Raw genomic sequence first — 17,983 nt, 5'->3', positions numbered from 1 at the left:
AATACTATAATACGTATACTTAGTTCTTTTTGGTTTATTTGACTCTAATGAGAACAAAAGTAATTGTTATTTTTAAGGGATTTAGGCACTGTATAACATAAATAAATTAATTAAAAAAAAAAAAATGTTTGGAGCCGTCATACAAGCGCATCAACACTGATGCTTGAAAAAGTACAGAAAACTTTTCTCAGATTCCTGTACAAAAGAGTTAATGGATATTATCCTTATGTTAGTTTTTAATTACTATCAATGTGTATTATTATTGTGTAAGTTTTAGGTTAATTAATGTAATTGGGGTCACCCGTTTTAATTAACTGTAAATAAATAAATAAATAAATAAAAAATAAATAAACTGTTATGTCCCTAAATCCTTATAAGTTCTTTTCCTCCCTAAATCCTTGTAAGTTCTTTTCCTTCCTAAATTCTTATAAGTTCTTTTCCTCCCTAAATCCTTATAAGTTCTTTTCCTCCCTAAATCCTTATAAGTTCTTTTCCTCCCTAAATCCTTATAAGTTCTTTCCCTCCCTAAATCCTTATAAGTTCTTTTCCTTCCTAAATCCTTATAAGTTCTTTTCCTCCCTAAATCCTTATAAGTTCTTTTCCTTCCTAAATCCTTATAAGTTCTTTTCCTTCCTAAATCCTTATAAGTTCTTTTCCTTCCTAAATCCTTATAAGTTCTTTTCCTTCCTAAATCCTTATAAGTTCTTTTCCTCCCTAAATCCTTATAAGTTCTTTTCCTTCCTAAATCCTTATAAGTTCTTTTCCTTCCTAAATCCTTATAAGTTCTTTTCCTTCCTAAATCCTTATAAGTTCTTTTCCTTCCTAAATCCTTATAAGTCCTTTTCCTCCCTAAATCCTTATAAGTTCTTTTCCTCCCTAAATCCTTATAAGTTCTTTTCCTTCCTAAATCCTTATAAGTTCTTTTCTTTCCTAAATCCTTATAAGTTCTTTTCCTTCCTAAATCCTTATTTATAAGTTCTTTTCCTTCCTAAATTCTTATAAGTTCTTTTCCTCCCTAAATCCTTATAAGTTCTTTTCCTCCCTAAATCCTTATAAGTTCTTTTCCTCCCTAAATCCTTATAAGTTCTTTCCCTCCCTAAATCCTTATAAGTTCTTTTCCTTCCTAAATCCTTATAAGTTCTTTTCCTTCCTAAATCCTTATAAGTTCTTTTCCTCCCTAAATCCTTATAAGTTCTTTTCCTTCCTAAATCCTTGTAAGTTCTTTTCCTTCCTAAATCCTTATAAGTTATTTTCCTTCCTAAATCCTTATAAGTTCTTTTCCTTCCTAAATCCTTATAAGTTCTTTTCCTCCCTAAATCCTTATAAGTTCTTTTCCTTCCTAAATCCTTATAAGTTCTTTTCCTTCCTAAATCCTTATAAGTTCTTTTCCTCCCTAAATCCTTATAAGTTCTTTTCCTTCCTAAATCCTTATAAGTTCTTTTCCTTCCTAAATCCTTATAAGTTCTTTTCCTTCCTAAATCCTTATAAGTTCTATTCCTCCCTAAATCCTTATAAGTTCTTTTCCTTCCTAAATCCTTATAAGTCCTTTTCCTTCCTAAATCCTTATAAGTTCTTTTCCTTCCTAAATCATTTTAGAAAAAAATGCTTAGTGTCTAATAAAATGATCTTGTTAATTTATCATATTATATTCAATTCAATTTGTATTCCAGGATTCACTAGTATGCTTAAATTACCATCCTGACCTTAAATATTATCTACATGTTATTCATATTGCTTATGAATAACATGTAGATAATATTTAAGGTTCAATAGAATTCTAGAACTATTCAAACACTAAGTATATCATTAGGTCTACATAGGCTAGCTCTGTGGTCATATATTAACATGATTTGGTCAGTGGCCATGTGGAAAATTGCTCGCTTTCTGACCGCCACTTAGTTTATATAGTATGGGGACCATGACATGCCTTACTCGTATCGTGACATTGGCGAACACCGATCATAGAAGTATTAAAAGTGACTACTCGGTTGGTATGTTAACTTTTTTCTATATTTCTATAACTTTTGAATATAAAATATAATGATACAAATAGTTTTTATTATTCGTAGGACACAAATAAATAATTTTTATTTGTGTCATTATTTTGCTGAATATACAAGGTGCTACAAAAGTAAGTGATGATGATATGATGATGAAGTAGGGTGTGTATGTTTTTTTTTTTTTATGCAATAAGGTGGCAAACGAGCAAACGGGTCACCTGATGGAAAGCAACTTCCGTCGCCCATGGACACTCGCAGCATCAGAAGAGGTGCAGGTGCGTTGCCGGCCTATTAAGAGGGAATAGGGTAATAGGGGAAGGTAGGGATGAAAAAGGAACGGAATAAGGGAGGGAAGGGAAGGGAATAGGGTAGGGGATTGGGCCTCCGGTAAACTCACTCACTCGGCGAAACACAGCGCAAGCGCTGTTTCACGCCGGTTTTCTGTGAGGACGTGGTATTTCTCCGGTCGAGCCGGCCCATTCGTGCCGAAGCATGGCTCTCCCACGTATAAATTAATATTTAAGGGGGGCTCCCATATGGGAGCCCAAAAGGCCAAAAAAATCACGTTTGTTATATAACAAACGTGATTTTTTTGGCCTTTTTTGGTCTATATCAATAATAGCAACAAGTAGATATGTCTCTCCCACGTCCAAATGTGTTCCTTATTAGTTATTAATTATTATATAGAATTATTTTTTGTGACTTGCATGGGCAAATTCATGACTCTTGCCCACACAAATCACAAAAAAAAATTGCTCTTTCAGCACTGCTATACTTATATTATAACTATCACAGTAAATTCTATATATGGAACACATACACCCTAAAGTACTTAGTTTTGTTACATTCTGTATAGGAGTCGTCCATTCAAAGCATTGTTTTTTTTTCTATTCACAAAATAAACTTTTTACTATTTTAGACTACGAAGCCATTTGGAATGACAGACGACTAATTGTGTATGTCCAGTTTAGGTCATAGGTGACTAATTACATCCTAACGTTGAAGAATAATAATCCAAAAGTATTAACTATTAATAGTAATTATTTAATTAACCTTAGCTTGGTATATTCCTTCTACTACATCATTTGGAACAGGAAGCATTGCAAGTTTCTATTATTATTAAATCATGCCTCAATATTATATATTTAACCCGTCGATCGTGGAAAACCGAGACACAATAGAATTTCTATTGTCTCGGTCACCGGTGACCGTATGACCGTAAACTAATGGTTAAACGTTAATTTGCCATTTAACTAGTTGGCTAAGCATCGTCTAGCTGTAGTGTTGAGCGTTGCAGTCACCAAGTCGGCTAAACGACGTATAGTGGTGTGATCGAATGTCGTTGTTCAGTCAAAGGGCTAGTTGTATGATTGAACGGCTATTTTAACCAGTTGGCTGTGACATTTATATTTCATTGAACATTTGAACATCGTCTTAGGCTTTACAAAAATAATAATAATATCATTAAACTAGTATAATTTATGTACTTTACATAATTATTGTAATAATTATGATATTAAGATTAAAAAATAATCCTGTTTATTAGACTAATATAAGGCCCAGTACTCCTTTGGGTCATATTCGCGGAATTAGGAATAAATCGAACATTTTCAAATAAAATCGCTGAGAATCATAAAAATCTCATTTTCCAGATGTATGAAATGGCACATACGACGAAATGAAAAACGTGATTCTGCATTTTGAAGTTATGAAAGTTTCTTTCATAACGATAGTCGTGCTGATATCTTGCTGCAATGGGGAGAATACTACGGACCAGTACCTCAGCACCCTCATGGCTGACCTGTGGCTGGAGGGGGCCGACGTCGTCAGGATCATCTGGAGAGACTGCTCCAAAAAGGTTTGAGTTTGATTGATGGGTGATTTTATCTAATCTTAAAAGTTTCATTTACTACGATTCCAAAAACGCAAAAGAAAAGTCGCCGAAATCCCGAGCGCTTTATATCCGCGGTAGAATCAGTGCCGTAAATAGCCTTTCTTGCGCCCTGTGCGAGCTTATAATATATCTGCACCTTTGTTTTTTAACCGACTTCCAAAAAGGAGAAGGTTGTATGTTCGGCTGAGCAATTCAAAAAAATAAGAGTTGCCTGGTATGGCCATTCTTGCGCCCCCCAGAGTCTCCGCCCTATGCCTGGGCACCGGTGGCACCGCCCTATTTACGGCACTGGGTAGAATATAATTTTTTTTTAGAATATCTTTTGTCGACAAAAAACAGATGCATAGTACAGGTCTAAAGTCGCTGTTGGAGTAGGTTATGTTTCTTACCGATGTCGAAATAAACTTATACAGTATACACTATACACTATACACTATATGATATAGGAGTATCTTCAATATTCGCGTTATATTATGTCAGGTGATTCCTAACGATGTGAGAACTATCCGTTTTTTCACAACTCGAAAAGATTACATTTTAATCACGTCTTTATCATTATACTGAAACCATTTTAATACCCTTGGGCTCTCGCTTAAGCTCTAGAAACAATCTTTATACCAAAGCTTACGAACATCAAAGGAAAATATTATTTGCAATTTGCAAATGAATCTACGCTATATTTACGTTTTAAGTGTATTTATACTCATTCTATTATTATCATCAAACATTCTATCAGCGGCCTGTCCACGTCTCCACGTCACGACGTCGTCAACGTGGAACGGTGCGGTAACGTGGCACGGTATGTTGACGTGACGTGCAAATTTACGTCAACGTAACGTAAAAATGGACGTCAACGTTTAACGTCTTTTTTTCTGAAATCTCTCTCTCCGTCTTCTTAACAATAGTAGACGCAGAATACTTATTGTGCGGTCCATATCTAGATAAGTAGTAATAAAGTAGCAGTTTTACAAGGCATGGTGACGTACAATGTTCCTACATCGTGACGTGCATTTTTATGTTACGTTGACGTAAAATTTCACGTCACGACAACGTACCGTGCCACGTTATCTCACCGTTCCACGTTGACGACGTTGTAACGTGGACATGTGGACAGGCCCTGATAGGTACTAAAATATAATAGTAAATTCGTTGCGCCTTTATTGTTATTTGTGCAAAAATGATAATTATTTGTACCTTCATAATATCTCTTTGCCAAGTTTCATTCAGTTTTATTCGCAAAAGCGTGAAGGCAGAAATACACTTTTAGGCGCCTTATGGTATTTTTGTAACTAGACATAGAATACATATTTTTTTGCAAAATTTGAGAAGTAAACTAGCATCAAAAGTGTTTTTGTACGTCATTATACAAAAAAACTTGAAATAATAAAAAATACCCTCCGATTTCTACGAATAAAACACTCGAGGATCATCGCAAATTCACGGGTGATTGAGTTCTTTGCTTCAGATTTAGAAAGGGCATTATTATTGACCGATTCAAAGATTTTTCTTTGTTATAATAACATCCACTTTAGTGGAATAAAAGTGGAGTATAGTTAGTATTCTTTGATGTTATTATTATATTTGTATTATACTTTTGTACATAGTAAATATTACTTAAACAGGAAATAACGTACTTGTAAGTATAAAATATTTAAATAATTCTTATTTTTCGTCAATTCTATATTCGCTCTTCTAATGTTTTTCTTCTCGAGGGCAGGTCGTTGCAGCCCTGACGTCAGTGGGACCCTTAAGGATCTATTGTGACTCAATCTCTACAAATCTAGTAATGTTACAATATTATATTATTTCTTAGTAAATTATGTAGCTCAGTTTGTACATCATTATGACTAAAGTGTGTGCGGGGTTGAATACAACCCTGCCATGGCCTTGTTTTTTGATGCGAAGGGGAAACCCATCATGGGTGCCCCGGGTTGGGGATGTGCCTCAGTTAGATGAAGCACCCCGGGGGTACGTGGGACTCTTACCCACTAAAACCACCTGTGGTTTGCCTTCAGCCGTATACAGAGGGATATCCTGGATCTGTCTAATACAGGACTCCCTCCACGACCGGCCGGTCTACCTCAAAGCGACCGGACTTCCACCAACGTTAGGGAACGCTTAGGCAAACTAAAGCCTTCCCCTTGGCGCCGGGACTAGATAAGCCGGGCAGGTTCCCATCCTTGCCCGGAGCCCCGTATTAGACGGAAGTTTGGAGGATCGCGTAACGACGCCTCCGCACTCCCGTCCTACGCCGGCGTAGTGGAATGGAGGATGGGTTATCATCTCTGTTCCGCTCCGCAGCCTCTCTGTGCGAAAGGACGATTTCGCAGTAGGAGACCGCCGCCTGCCAGGCCACATCGCTCTCGAGCATGCAGCGAACCATGCTCAAGAACGAGAGGTCCCGCCCAAGCACCACCATGAGATCATGGCACTGCACGGCCCAACGGTCGCACACCTCGAGGGTGTCCACACTCATACCAGGCTGGCGTAGGCTCCCTCCTGGTGACCTTACACAAGTACGCACCGAAGCATCCATGTCCGATGAGTACCTGTGTAAGGCGGAAGATGAGAGGTTTTCTCTTGCGGCGCATCCACGCAGCAAAAACTGGACGCAGAGCCTGAGCAGTACATTGACCGTACTGGGCCTGCGCCAGGTCCTCACCCCACCTCCTCAATAGCCACTGCTCTCCTAGACCCTGCCATGCCCTACTTCAATAATATAATCTATGGAAAGTCTTATGAGATTGACCAGAATAGTTAGCTAATATCCTTGTCAATATTACAAATGTTTTTTTTAGTGATATAAGGGGGCAAACGAGCAAACGGGTTACCTGACGGAAAGCAACTTCCGTCGCCCATGGACACTCGCAGCACCAGAAGCGCTGCAGGTGCGTTGCCGGCCTTTTAAGAGGGAATAGGGTGATAGGGGAGGGTAGGGAAGGGGATAGGGGAGGGTAGGGAAGGGTAAGGGTAGGGGATTGGGCCTCCGGTAAACTCACTCACTCGGCGACTCGGTTTTCTGTGAGCCCGTGGTATTTATCCGGTCGAGCCGGCCCATTCGTGCCGAAGCAAGGCTCTCCCACGTCAGAAATGTGAAATTGTGTCTGTCTGTAAGTAATAGACTTTACACTTAATCTCTCGAAAATTACTCATATAATATTATCATAGTTCTTATTACTAAAAAAAATATATTATATTGTTTCCATGCGATTAATTAAATAAGAATTGCGCAACAATGCTACGGGCAACATCTAGTAAAATATATTACCGCCGTGAAAATGTCATAAACGATGTAAGACATGCTTAATTGATCTAAATAGTCTATTAATAATTATCGAAATGAACATTTTTTCCTCGCGTAACTCCGAAAATAAAACATGATCATTCTCATAGATATACCCAATACCCATGTCTGTGGTGCGACGCGGGGGACCACAATATATTCGAATGCTAAGTATCTAGTGTGAAATCTGCTTCTAGAGAAATGTTTCCACCTTGTTAATATTAAAATATTTGCCGGCCCAGGCGAGCCGAGGTCCAAACCTCGCTTACAACAAGTGACACATGTCGGCAGTAGCTTAACGCAGGTCACTGTATGTAAAACAAAATTTTAGTTTATTATCGACCTTAAATTATGTTTCTAGGCCGCAATAAATGCCGCACTCAGAGACGTTTGAATTTTAATTATGACTAACCTTCATTTAATATAGAGTTTGACAGATAATGTATAAGGCTTATGTATTTTTTTTAATTAATTACATTTAAGTAATTAATGTTCCACTCTGAGTACGGCAGTATGAGAGATTAAATTATTTGAATTAAATTAAATGGAGATTATGACATTAACTCCACTGTCAAACTCTTCGTTAAATTAAATTTAAGTGATCATTACAATATTATGTCTCTGAGTGTAGCCGTAAGACAATTTTACTTTGTCATTAAATTAAGATTCGTTTAATTTTAAAAAAGTTCCTGGGTCACGGATGTGTATCAAATATGTGTATCATATAAGAAAAATCTTAAATATATGTATAGTATGAAAAAGTATTAAATATATTTCTGTCGTCTGGTACCTGTAACACAAGTCCTTCAGGTACTTTACCATGGGGCCAGACTGACGTGGTGTGAAGCGTCCATAGATATTATTATTATAATTATAATTATGACTACATAAATGAAACTACTAGACGTTCCGCGCGGCTTCGCCCGCGTAAATTAGATATTTCACAGACACATTAGTCCACAAAAATAGCCTATGATCCTTCACGTGGTCTACTTCTTATCTATCCAAATAACAGAAAAATTGTTCCAGTAGTTCGTGAGATAAGCCCTTTCAAATAATTTCCCCCGTTTTTTCCACATTTTCCTCTATTTATTCGCTCCTATTAGTCTTAGCGTGATAAAATATGGTTTATAGCCCTTCGCAATAAATGGGCTAACACTGAAAGAATTTTTCAAATCAGACCAGTAGTTATTGAGATAAGCGCGTTCAAATAATAATAATAATAATAATAATATCTATGGACGCTTCACACCACGTCAGTCTGGCCCCGTGGTAAGTACCTGAAGGACTTGTGTTACAGGTACCAGACAACGGATATATATTTAATACTTTTTATACTATACATATATTTAAGATTTTTATTATATGATACACATATTTAATACACATCCATGACCCAGGAACTTTTGAAAAACTTTTTGTTCCGTCGGCGGGATTCGAACCCGCGACCCCCGGCTTGAGCTACCAACGCGCTCACCACTGAGCTACAGAGGTCGTCATAATATAAGCCCTTTCAAATAATTTCCCCCCGTTTTTTTCCACATTTTCCCCTATTTCTTCGCTCCTATTAGTCTTATCGTGATAAAATATAGCTTATAGCCTTCCTCGATAAATGGGCTATCAAACACTGAAATAACTTTTCAAATCGGACCAGTAGTTCCTGAGATTAGCGCGTTCAAACAAACAAACAAACTCTTCCGCTTTATAATATTAGTATAGAATATAGATAATATAGCATAGAAGTATACAAGAGCTCCTTCGAAAGCACACACTTTGTAGCATTATTTCACTTTATTTTACATCTTTCAGCTAGTTGATGTGAAAGATGTGATCGACCACAAGGAATATTTTCCGAAGTTCGTGCGTTGCATGAAGAGGAAGACGCTTCGGGCGCTGGACCGCGCGCTCAGTCCGGACGTCGTGCCGATCTCTGACGGTGTTAACCTCGTCCGATACGAACTGGTGGACAACACAGGGAATATTATGCCTGAAAACGAAACCAGGTAGAGTAATGTTAATGTACCATCGAGGAAATTGATTCCTAGGCAGTTGACAGACTAACGTCATTTGGTCGGATCATGTCATTTCAATTGTGATCTATCGGCTGGGTCTGAACTTTGACTTAACTACACAGCTCTGACACCAATCAGCTAAACATCAATTTAAGTAATTTTTGACTTTCACGGAAAAATATTTTGCAACGACTACAAGGTGTAACAAAACTAAGTGATAATAATTTAGGGTGTGTATGTGTTCCTTGTAGAGAGTTCACTCAAAACAACAAAAACAAAAAAAAAACACTTTTGTATGGGGAAACTCACGATGCTGGGCGCTTGCCCAGGATACAAAAGTAAAAAAATAGTCTTTCAGCGCTACTACTTTCACAGTGAACTCCTTACAAGGAACACGTACACACCCTAAAGTGTTATCACTTAGTTTTGTTACATCCTGTATATTCTATTATAATTAATGTCATTGTTCTTGTACATATTTGCTAGAATTTCCCACTTGTAATTTTTTTGTGTTACTTTCTTTCACTTTAAATTTTGCTTATAGTATGCGATGTCTTCATCCAAATTGAATCGAAGGGTTAATGCACGCAGAACAATTTGTCATCGTAACAAAGTGGGTCTCCAATGAAATTGCGTAACTCGCCCCACGTTCTGCAATATAGCAATTGTACAAACAAACACTAAACGCCATGTCACACAGTCCGTGTCATGCGGTTATTCGTGCCAACTTTGTACTAATATATTACAGGGTTTTCTGATCACCCGATCTGATATCGTTATCGGACGCTGATAGCCAATATCTGATGGCTAAGGGTCAGTAAAATTAACAGTGTTTTACACTATCCGATCCGATACCAATTTTTAATTATTTTACTTTGTGTCGTACCGGTATCTGATATTATCGGATCGGCTAATGTGGAAACACTTTTAATGTTTGACGTATATTCGACCTGACGTATATTGGCCGTGTTCGTCGGCGTATTTTTGGACAAACCTTTTATTGCGCATGTCCAAAAGATGTCATGGCAACGCCATAACAAGTTGCTGGTCAAGTCGTAAACAACGTCTTAATTTTCTACATGATTAAAATAATAAAAGCTAAACATAAATACATAAGCCTAAATTGTCTAACAGTCGCACAAATAATTTATTTAACACTATGATAGTGTTTGATTATTTTATTTTGGAAAATATGGATATTAAGGATCACTTGGAAAAATGTAAAAATTTAATTGTTTTTTTTTTTATGAAATAAAAGGGCAAACGAGCAAACAGGTCACCTGATGGGAAGCAACTTCCGTCACCCATGGACACTCGTAGCATCAGAAGAGATGCAGGTGCGTTGCCGGCCTTTTAAGAGGGAATAGGGTAACAGGGGAGGGTAGGGATGGGAAGGGAAGGGAATAGGGGAAGGTAGGGAAGGGAATAGGGTAAGGGATTGGGCCTCCGGTAAACTCACTCACTCGGTGAAACACAGCGCAAGCGCTGTTTCACGCAGGTTTTCTGTGAGAGCGTGGTATTTCTCCGGTCGAGCCCGCCCATTCGTGCCGAAGCATGGCTCTCCCACTGGTTTGTTCATTGCAACGCCACCAACAAATTGCAATTGGGTTAAATGTCAAGTCGTAAACAGTTGTCGTTGCCATGGCATGACATGATTTGGACATGCGCAATAACTAGGTTTTGCAGCAAATGCGCTAAAAATTACGCCGACGAACACCATTGTATTTGATGTTGTACTTTGAGAAGGAAATTGTATGTTTGATAAGGTTAAACTTGACTTACTGTTGGCTATTGTAATAATGGATCCCATGTACTTTTTAGGTATCCTATGTACTAAACCAGCCTTTCCTAAAGTGGGCGATAGCGCCCCCTTGTGGGCCCTGAAAGTCTAAAAGGGGACGGTGTGGGACCCGGGAAAAAATGGGGACATTGTGTAGAGGCTTAGGGGGTAATTTGCAATTTAATTTCATCTGGATTCATTTTAAATTGAAACAATGCGCTGAAACATAATTTGTTCACAAAGTGGGCAGTAGACAAAATATAGGATACATAAGATATTTTGTCAAAGTAGGTACTATCTGAGAAGTTGATTCCTAGGCATTGGCGGACCTAAGTAATTTGGTCGCGTTACGTCAAACCCATCCGACTGATCACAGCCACAGCTAACATTTAATTGAGCCGACCACATGACGAAGGTCTGTCAACTGCCTAGGAATCAATTTCCTCGATGGTACAATGATCTGCCCTGACTCCTGAGTCCTGAGGCATAATTAAAATAACGAGGTACAGAATTTTATACCTATTTTTAATTCTTATATGAAATTTTGTGCTTTGATTCGAAGTTTAAAACATATTTTCTTGCCTGCATAGTGATCAGTTTGGTTACCTTGTAAACTTTTATATAAACTTAAGATTCTCGTGCATCCTTGTATCGGAATATCTCGACGCAATATAAATTATTAAAGCCATGGCTTGCGAGCTCTATCCTCATAAATAACAAATCAGTTTTGTTAACTCAGTTTTTAATGGTACTATGTTTATAGTATCGTAATAAGATAGATTTCTTTAAATAATAGATTTCTTAAAAAGTATTTGAAATTTTGTTTGAAAAGGTTTTTATTTGAAATTTTAATATAATATAAAATCTACGTTTACAATACCAGGCTCTTATTATCACATAACAACTTTTGAAATCATGTTGCTTTATTAAATAAAACGAAGAAGTTACATGTAACGAAGACGGCGCGGAGAAAATAATTATGATAAATTGTGAATTTGGGTCGAAGGAGCAAGTTGTAATCCTTTAGCCGACTCTAACCTCTAATTACTTTTACTTTAAGCATCATCAGCAATGATATTCGAACTGTATTTAACGCCATATATTTAAATAGATAAACAAGAAGCTAAAAAAATAACAAAAAATATATTTAAACTACAGTACAGTACCAGAAAATTTTCAAAACTAGGAAAAGGAGAATCAGGAAAACATATTATTCTGCTTAGCCTTCATAGTTCCTTCAACCAAAACAATACAATATCCTAAGATAAAAATACGAAAGCGTGGCGCACGTACCTATATTTTTTTAGGGTTCCGTACCCAAAGGGTAAAAACGGGACCCTATTACTAAGACTTCGATGTCTGTCCGTCTGTCTGTCTGTATGTCTCCAGGCTGTAACTCAAGAACGGTGATAGCTAAAGAGTTGAAATTTTCACAGATTGTGTATATCTGTTACCGCTATAACAACAAATACTAAAAACAAAATTAAATTAATATTTAAGGGGGGTTCCCATACAACAGACGTGATTTTTTTGGCCTTTTTTGCCCTTATCAATAATAGCAATAGGTAGGTATATATTATACTAGCTGTTGCCCGCGACTTCGTCCGCGTCAGCAAAATGTGATAAAAGAAGAAAATGAAAAAGAGAGAAATTTTCTCCTACCTTACCCAAATAGTAAAAATGGGATTTTGACGATCTTGTTAAGTAGTTGATCTGGTCACTTTTCATGAACCTAAAGTTGTAGATAAAAACGCCAATACTGTATAGAAAATCTTAATGATAACGAATAAAAGTAAAATTATTATTTAAAAAAAAAAAAAATATATAAAAAAAAAATTTTTAAAAAAAAGCTTTTATTTAAATAGTCTAAAAAAAAACTCCTTAAAATTTTTAACTATTATGTTATAATCCTCAATATATTATACAAGCCCTTTCATTTAATATCAATATTGTAGGACTGCATAGTAAATAATTAGTTCGCCAGCTTGGATGGTCAGCCATATTGGATTTTGAGTGATGTCACATACCATGTCGTGCATGGTCATCCAAACTAAACGCGTATACAACATTTCAGCTCAATCGGTTAAATATATCTAGCTTAAAATTGAGTTCCAAAATTCCACCGTAACATACATACTTACATACATACAGAGCAAGTTAAATAAAAGCTTTTAACTTTTAAAATTGAAACCGACATCCAAGGTAAAGACAATAGTAATTTTCTTAAATGAACTAAAAAATATTAATTAATAATTCATATTCTGTACTTAGTATTTCTGTTCTCAATCTTCATAATTTGAAGTCGGCACCAGTCATGTAAGTTGCAGTTATATTTTGTCATTATAGAAGTGGCGATTAGGTTAGCTGGTAGTTGGTACCGACTTTAAAATAATGAAGACTGAGAACAGAAATACTGAGTACAGAATATGAATTATTTAATACTTTTTAGTTCATTTAATATAGATTTACAAAAAAGCGATAAATTGCACATAGAAATTGCGCTAAAGTTAGCTGCTACGGAGTAAAAAATTATTATGAAGATTGAATACAGAAATAGTTGAACTCCTGGATATTTTTTGGGACACACATAGACGCGCTATGTGTGTCCCAAAAAATATCCAGGAGTTCCCTTTATATCTCACGAATTTCAGTACCAAATCACCACTTTCGTAAGCATTATACCAATTTCGGGTTATTGTACCTCCATACTCGTAAACACTAAGTAGCAAGAAAAGAGTTTTGAAGATCAGTCAACAAACGGTGGAACAATAATATAATCAAAGGCAAGATTTTTGAAAATAATGTGATGATTCAGGGCATAATTATAGTGATGATGATAATGATTAATATTATTGACACATTGACATAATAATATGCTTTTAGTTGAGTTTGAAACAACGCCAAAATTTATCTATAAGGATTCAAGAGTTCTGTACAGCACCTTCGGAACCAGGGTGTACTTCGGCGCAAATTCTTATTTTTTGGTAGTTTAAGCTTAAAATCTTTAAGAAAAACGTAAAATCACTATATGTTTCCATATAAATTTTAAGGAGTCCTGTCGATTTCTCATGGATTGCATCATCAGATCACCTCTTTTGTGATCATGTTACGAAATTCGGGCTACATCACATACAACAACAAAGGAATTTTGGAAATCGGTCTACAAATGACGGAGTTGTCCGCGAACCAATATAAAAAAGGTGAAATATATCCTCCTCCTTTTCGGAAGTCGGTTAAAAAGTAGCCTAAGTTATGCGTTACTACATCGGCTATGTGCCAAAAAAAGTCTCGTCAAAATCGCTCCAGCCATTTCAGAGATTAGCCGGAACAAACAGACAGACAGACAGACAGACATACAGACAAAAATTGTAAAAAATGTTGTTTTGGTGTCTGTACCCCATAAACATTCATATGCATGTAGTAAAAAACGGTTCTTTCAATATTACAAACAGACACTCCAATTTTATTTATATGTATATGTATATGTATGTATATGTATGTATGTATGTATGTATGTATGTATAGATTGAATTTTTCACACAATCCTTAGTTTTATTTGTACTTTAATATTTAATAATGATATTAATGTTAAATAAAAAAATAAGAGGGTCTCCCATGCAAAAAAACACAAATTTTGGCCTAATTTTGGTCTATAATGTTACGGAACCCTTCGTGCGCGAGTCTGCCTCGCACTTGGCCGATTTTTTTTGTTTTTACAACACTATTAGTATGCAAAGATCATCCGTATTCTTTACCGAGTGAAAACTTGAATTAGCTCAGCGTGTTCTTCCAAATTTCGCGATTAGCATTTGGCATTTGAATTAAGATTGTTTACTTGAAAATGTTTGTAAAGAATAAATTATTATTCTAGTCCGTGGTCCGAAAAGGAATTGGAGGAGGGGGACTGGCGCACGCTGGCCCTGCAGAGAATGGCCAAGATTCTACGCACTCACGTAATTAAATTCGACTTCGGCAACGAGAGGACTGTCGATAAAGGTAAATAAATAATATAAAATTGTAAGAAGATATATATAAACAATAAGTAAGGTCGATAGAGAAGGCAGTAATTATGGAAATTTTCTAAACAGCTGATACAGGATACTTAGTGTCTAAACACACCATGCCGAAGTTCCGCGGCGGAAATTCCGCATGATTATGTCAGCAATGTCAAACGCATATAATATAACGCGACGGAATTTCGGCATGGCGTGTCATCGGTAATTTAAAATACATTGCAGGCGGAATCAAGCCGAACTTCCGCCGCGGAAATTCAGCATATTATTGTGTTTAGACACTCATTATCTATTAATTATGTCATTAATCTATGAATATTTAAAAAATCCATATTCTTAGATTGGTAAAGATTTTCGATCTCATATTGAGATGATAGAGTATTGTAGAACAACTTAGTTACCAAACAAATAACTTTATAGATAACTAAGTACCCCTGAATTATGAAATAAACTAGTTAATCAATTATTATAATTTTATATTTTAGGTAAACATGTAATAAATTCTTTTGAAGTCATTAGAATAACTAATAATAAGAAATATAAATTGCTGGTTGTTAATATTTCTGCGTAAAGCGAATATATTTTATACGAGCTTTTGCCCGCGGCTTCGCTCTCGTTAAGAAGTATTATTATATGCAAACTTTCATGGGTATTTGAACCCCTTGGGGGTTGGAATTTATCAAAATCCTTGCTTAGCGGATGTCTACGTCATAACATCTACCTGCATGCCAAATTTCAGCCCGATCCGTCCAGTGGTTTGGGCTGTGCGTTGATAGATCACTATGTCAATCAGTCAGTCACCTTTGAGTTTTATATATATAGATAAGTACATTACTGACCCGGCTATCCATATTCTGATTCGATTCGAAATTTCGTCCTGGATATTATTTTATTGAAGTGACTAAATAAGTAATATTATGTTACCATGGCAACATCCATCGCTATCCCGTCGCACAAACAATGGTCGCTGCAGTCTCGAGTTGTAATAATTTAACTAACATTGTGACACGAGAATTTTATAATAAGAAAGATAGTACGGGAGCCCTAGAACAATTTTTTTTGATTACGGATAAGGACCGTCAAGTCAAAGTATGAAATCCTTTCTATTTCTGTTAGCTACCACTTTCAAGATTTTTCGCAAATAAAAAATATGTTGTTCGTCTTATCAAAATGAAGCTACTTACAAAAAATTAGCTTGATAGTAATAAAAAAATGTTCTAGGGCTCCCGTACTATAATTAGCACTTTGCTTTCAGGAAAAAATATTAAATATCCCTAAATGACCAATAACATTTTATTAGCATGTTCTATTTTTAATATTTTCTTAGATTTAAAAAATATTAATATGATGTTCTATTTTATTACTTTTGTAAATTAGATACATTTTTTGTTTAAGATTTCATTATTTAAAAGAATAAATGTTTCAGCTGAATACCGAGGTCGGCGCCGTCACCAGATGCTGACGATGATGATGTTCGGTGTGGTGTCCATCGGGATGGTGCTGGTACCAATGGGTTTCCAGTTCCTCGCAGTTCTCGGAGGAAAAGCGCTCCTCCTAGCCAAAATGGCGCTCATACTCGCTTCTATACAAGGCCTTAAAAAAGTAAATATCTTTTTGTCTGCAATTATTATCTTACTCAAAAATATCTACTAATAACTAATATGCAAACTAATTACTGTACATCGTAAATACATAATAATTTGAGCTTATTAATTTTGTAAAATGATTGGAATTTTCGTTAAGGGATTTGATCTTGCGTGGGCTTAACAAAAATCGACGTCCAATTAAATCGGTCCGGATCTGCTAATAATATTAACCAAAATTGTCAGTTGAACGATTATGAAAATTACTAACCTCCCTAATTTTTATTATCACATAGGTTGACAGTTACGATGGGTTTCATGACAGAGGGAAGGTATGAATTTCTATAAGATGCGTTGCTTAATAACTACCTTTTTCCGTAACTAATTGTACCTTAACAATAGGGTAAAGCGCAAAGTAAATTAAGTTTAAGCATCTTTAAACAACTATACGTAGTAAATATTACGGTGTTTTTCAACCTTTTTTATAATATGATGTGGTATCAAAAAGGGAGAAAAATGGATTGAAAAACATAAAAAAATTGAAATAAATGCGTTTTACCCTATAAAATATCACGTTTCAGCTAATGCACTTTACTAATTTCGTTTGGTGATAACCGGTTAACAGATGTTCTGTTCCAGATCGCTACTAGTCCGCTGAACTACGGCTTCTACCACTCCTTCCCCCCATACGACCACTTCGAGAGGAGGAGTCGAGACGGCTGGGCCAACTCCGGAGTCGCTGCTAGCTCGCCACCTACGTACGGGCCCTGGTCTGATGCGAGCGGTATCAAAGTAGATAGAGTACACATAGCGGAGGATGATGTAAAAATTATGAAGAGGGACACAAGTGCACAAGAAGCTAGAGAATTTCCTATCTACCCAGTACCGTTGGGTCTCCAGAGTTCCTACCCAGTCTACTCCGCGATAGATACACCGCTGGCTGACTTCGTGACTAGGCCAGTGGAGGTCCAGGGTTCTTTATACCCAGCCTCCTCGGCTATAGATACACCTCTCGTTGACCTCACTACGAGGCCAGGAGAGGTCCAGGCCGACTACTCTCTGGACTTGCCGTACCATGGGTTTCGCTTTCAAAGTCCCTCTTCTGTCGTTCCACCTTGATGTGTTTGTGAAACTGTTTCAGGCCTTATTTAATGTAGTGACTAACATTTACTCCTATTTATCACAAGTATTGTATCCCAATAGAGAAGTATTTTTTCAAACGTATTAAACGTAGATACGTACATATTATAACATTTTGTATCAGTATAGCCTATAGGGTATAGACATTTGGTCATAAGTCTAGGGAATATAAATTATATTAACTTTAATTTAGACAAAAGCAACTTGAAATAAATATTACTCCAAAAAAAGTATTATTTTTTGTGTAGTTATTCAGGCTGCTCTACTTATTCTATGTA

The 17,983-nt window shown here is 36.3% G+C and overlaps 1 protein-coding gene across 1 annotated transcript; it reads left to right on the top strand.

Annotated features, from left to right (window-relative positions):
• Window positions 1-1,946: 1,946 nt before the first annotated feature.
• On the top strand, window positions 1,947-17,766 carry LOC121727417. Its single transcript, XM_042115260.1, has 7 exons — window positions 1,947-1,991; window positions 3,653-3,858; window positions 8,987-9,180; window positions 14,841-14,965; window positions 16,409-16,584; window positions 16,862-16,897; window positions 17,205-17,766. The coding sequence occupies exons 2-7, from the start codon at window positions 3,679-3,681 to the stop codon at window positions 17,682-17,684; spliced, it is 1,191 nt and encodes a 396-aa protein (XP_041971194.1). The 5' UTR covers window positions 1,947-1,991; window positions 3,653-3,678; the 3' UTR covers window positions 17,685-17,766.
• The last annotated feature ends 217 nt before the right edge of the window (window positions 17,767-17,983 follow it).

Source organism: Aricia agestis, chromosome 5 (genome assembly GCF_905147365.1).
Source record: "Aricia agestis chromosome 5, ilAriAges1.1, whole genome shotgun sequence".
In the NCBI taxonomy this organism is placed as follows: Eukaryota; Metazoa; Arthropoda; class Insecta; order Lepidoptera; family Lycaenidae; genus Aricia; species Aricia agestis.
Note: the sequence above shows the minus strand (reverse complement) of the source record. Positions and strands in the feature narration are given on the sequence as shown.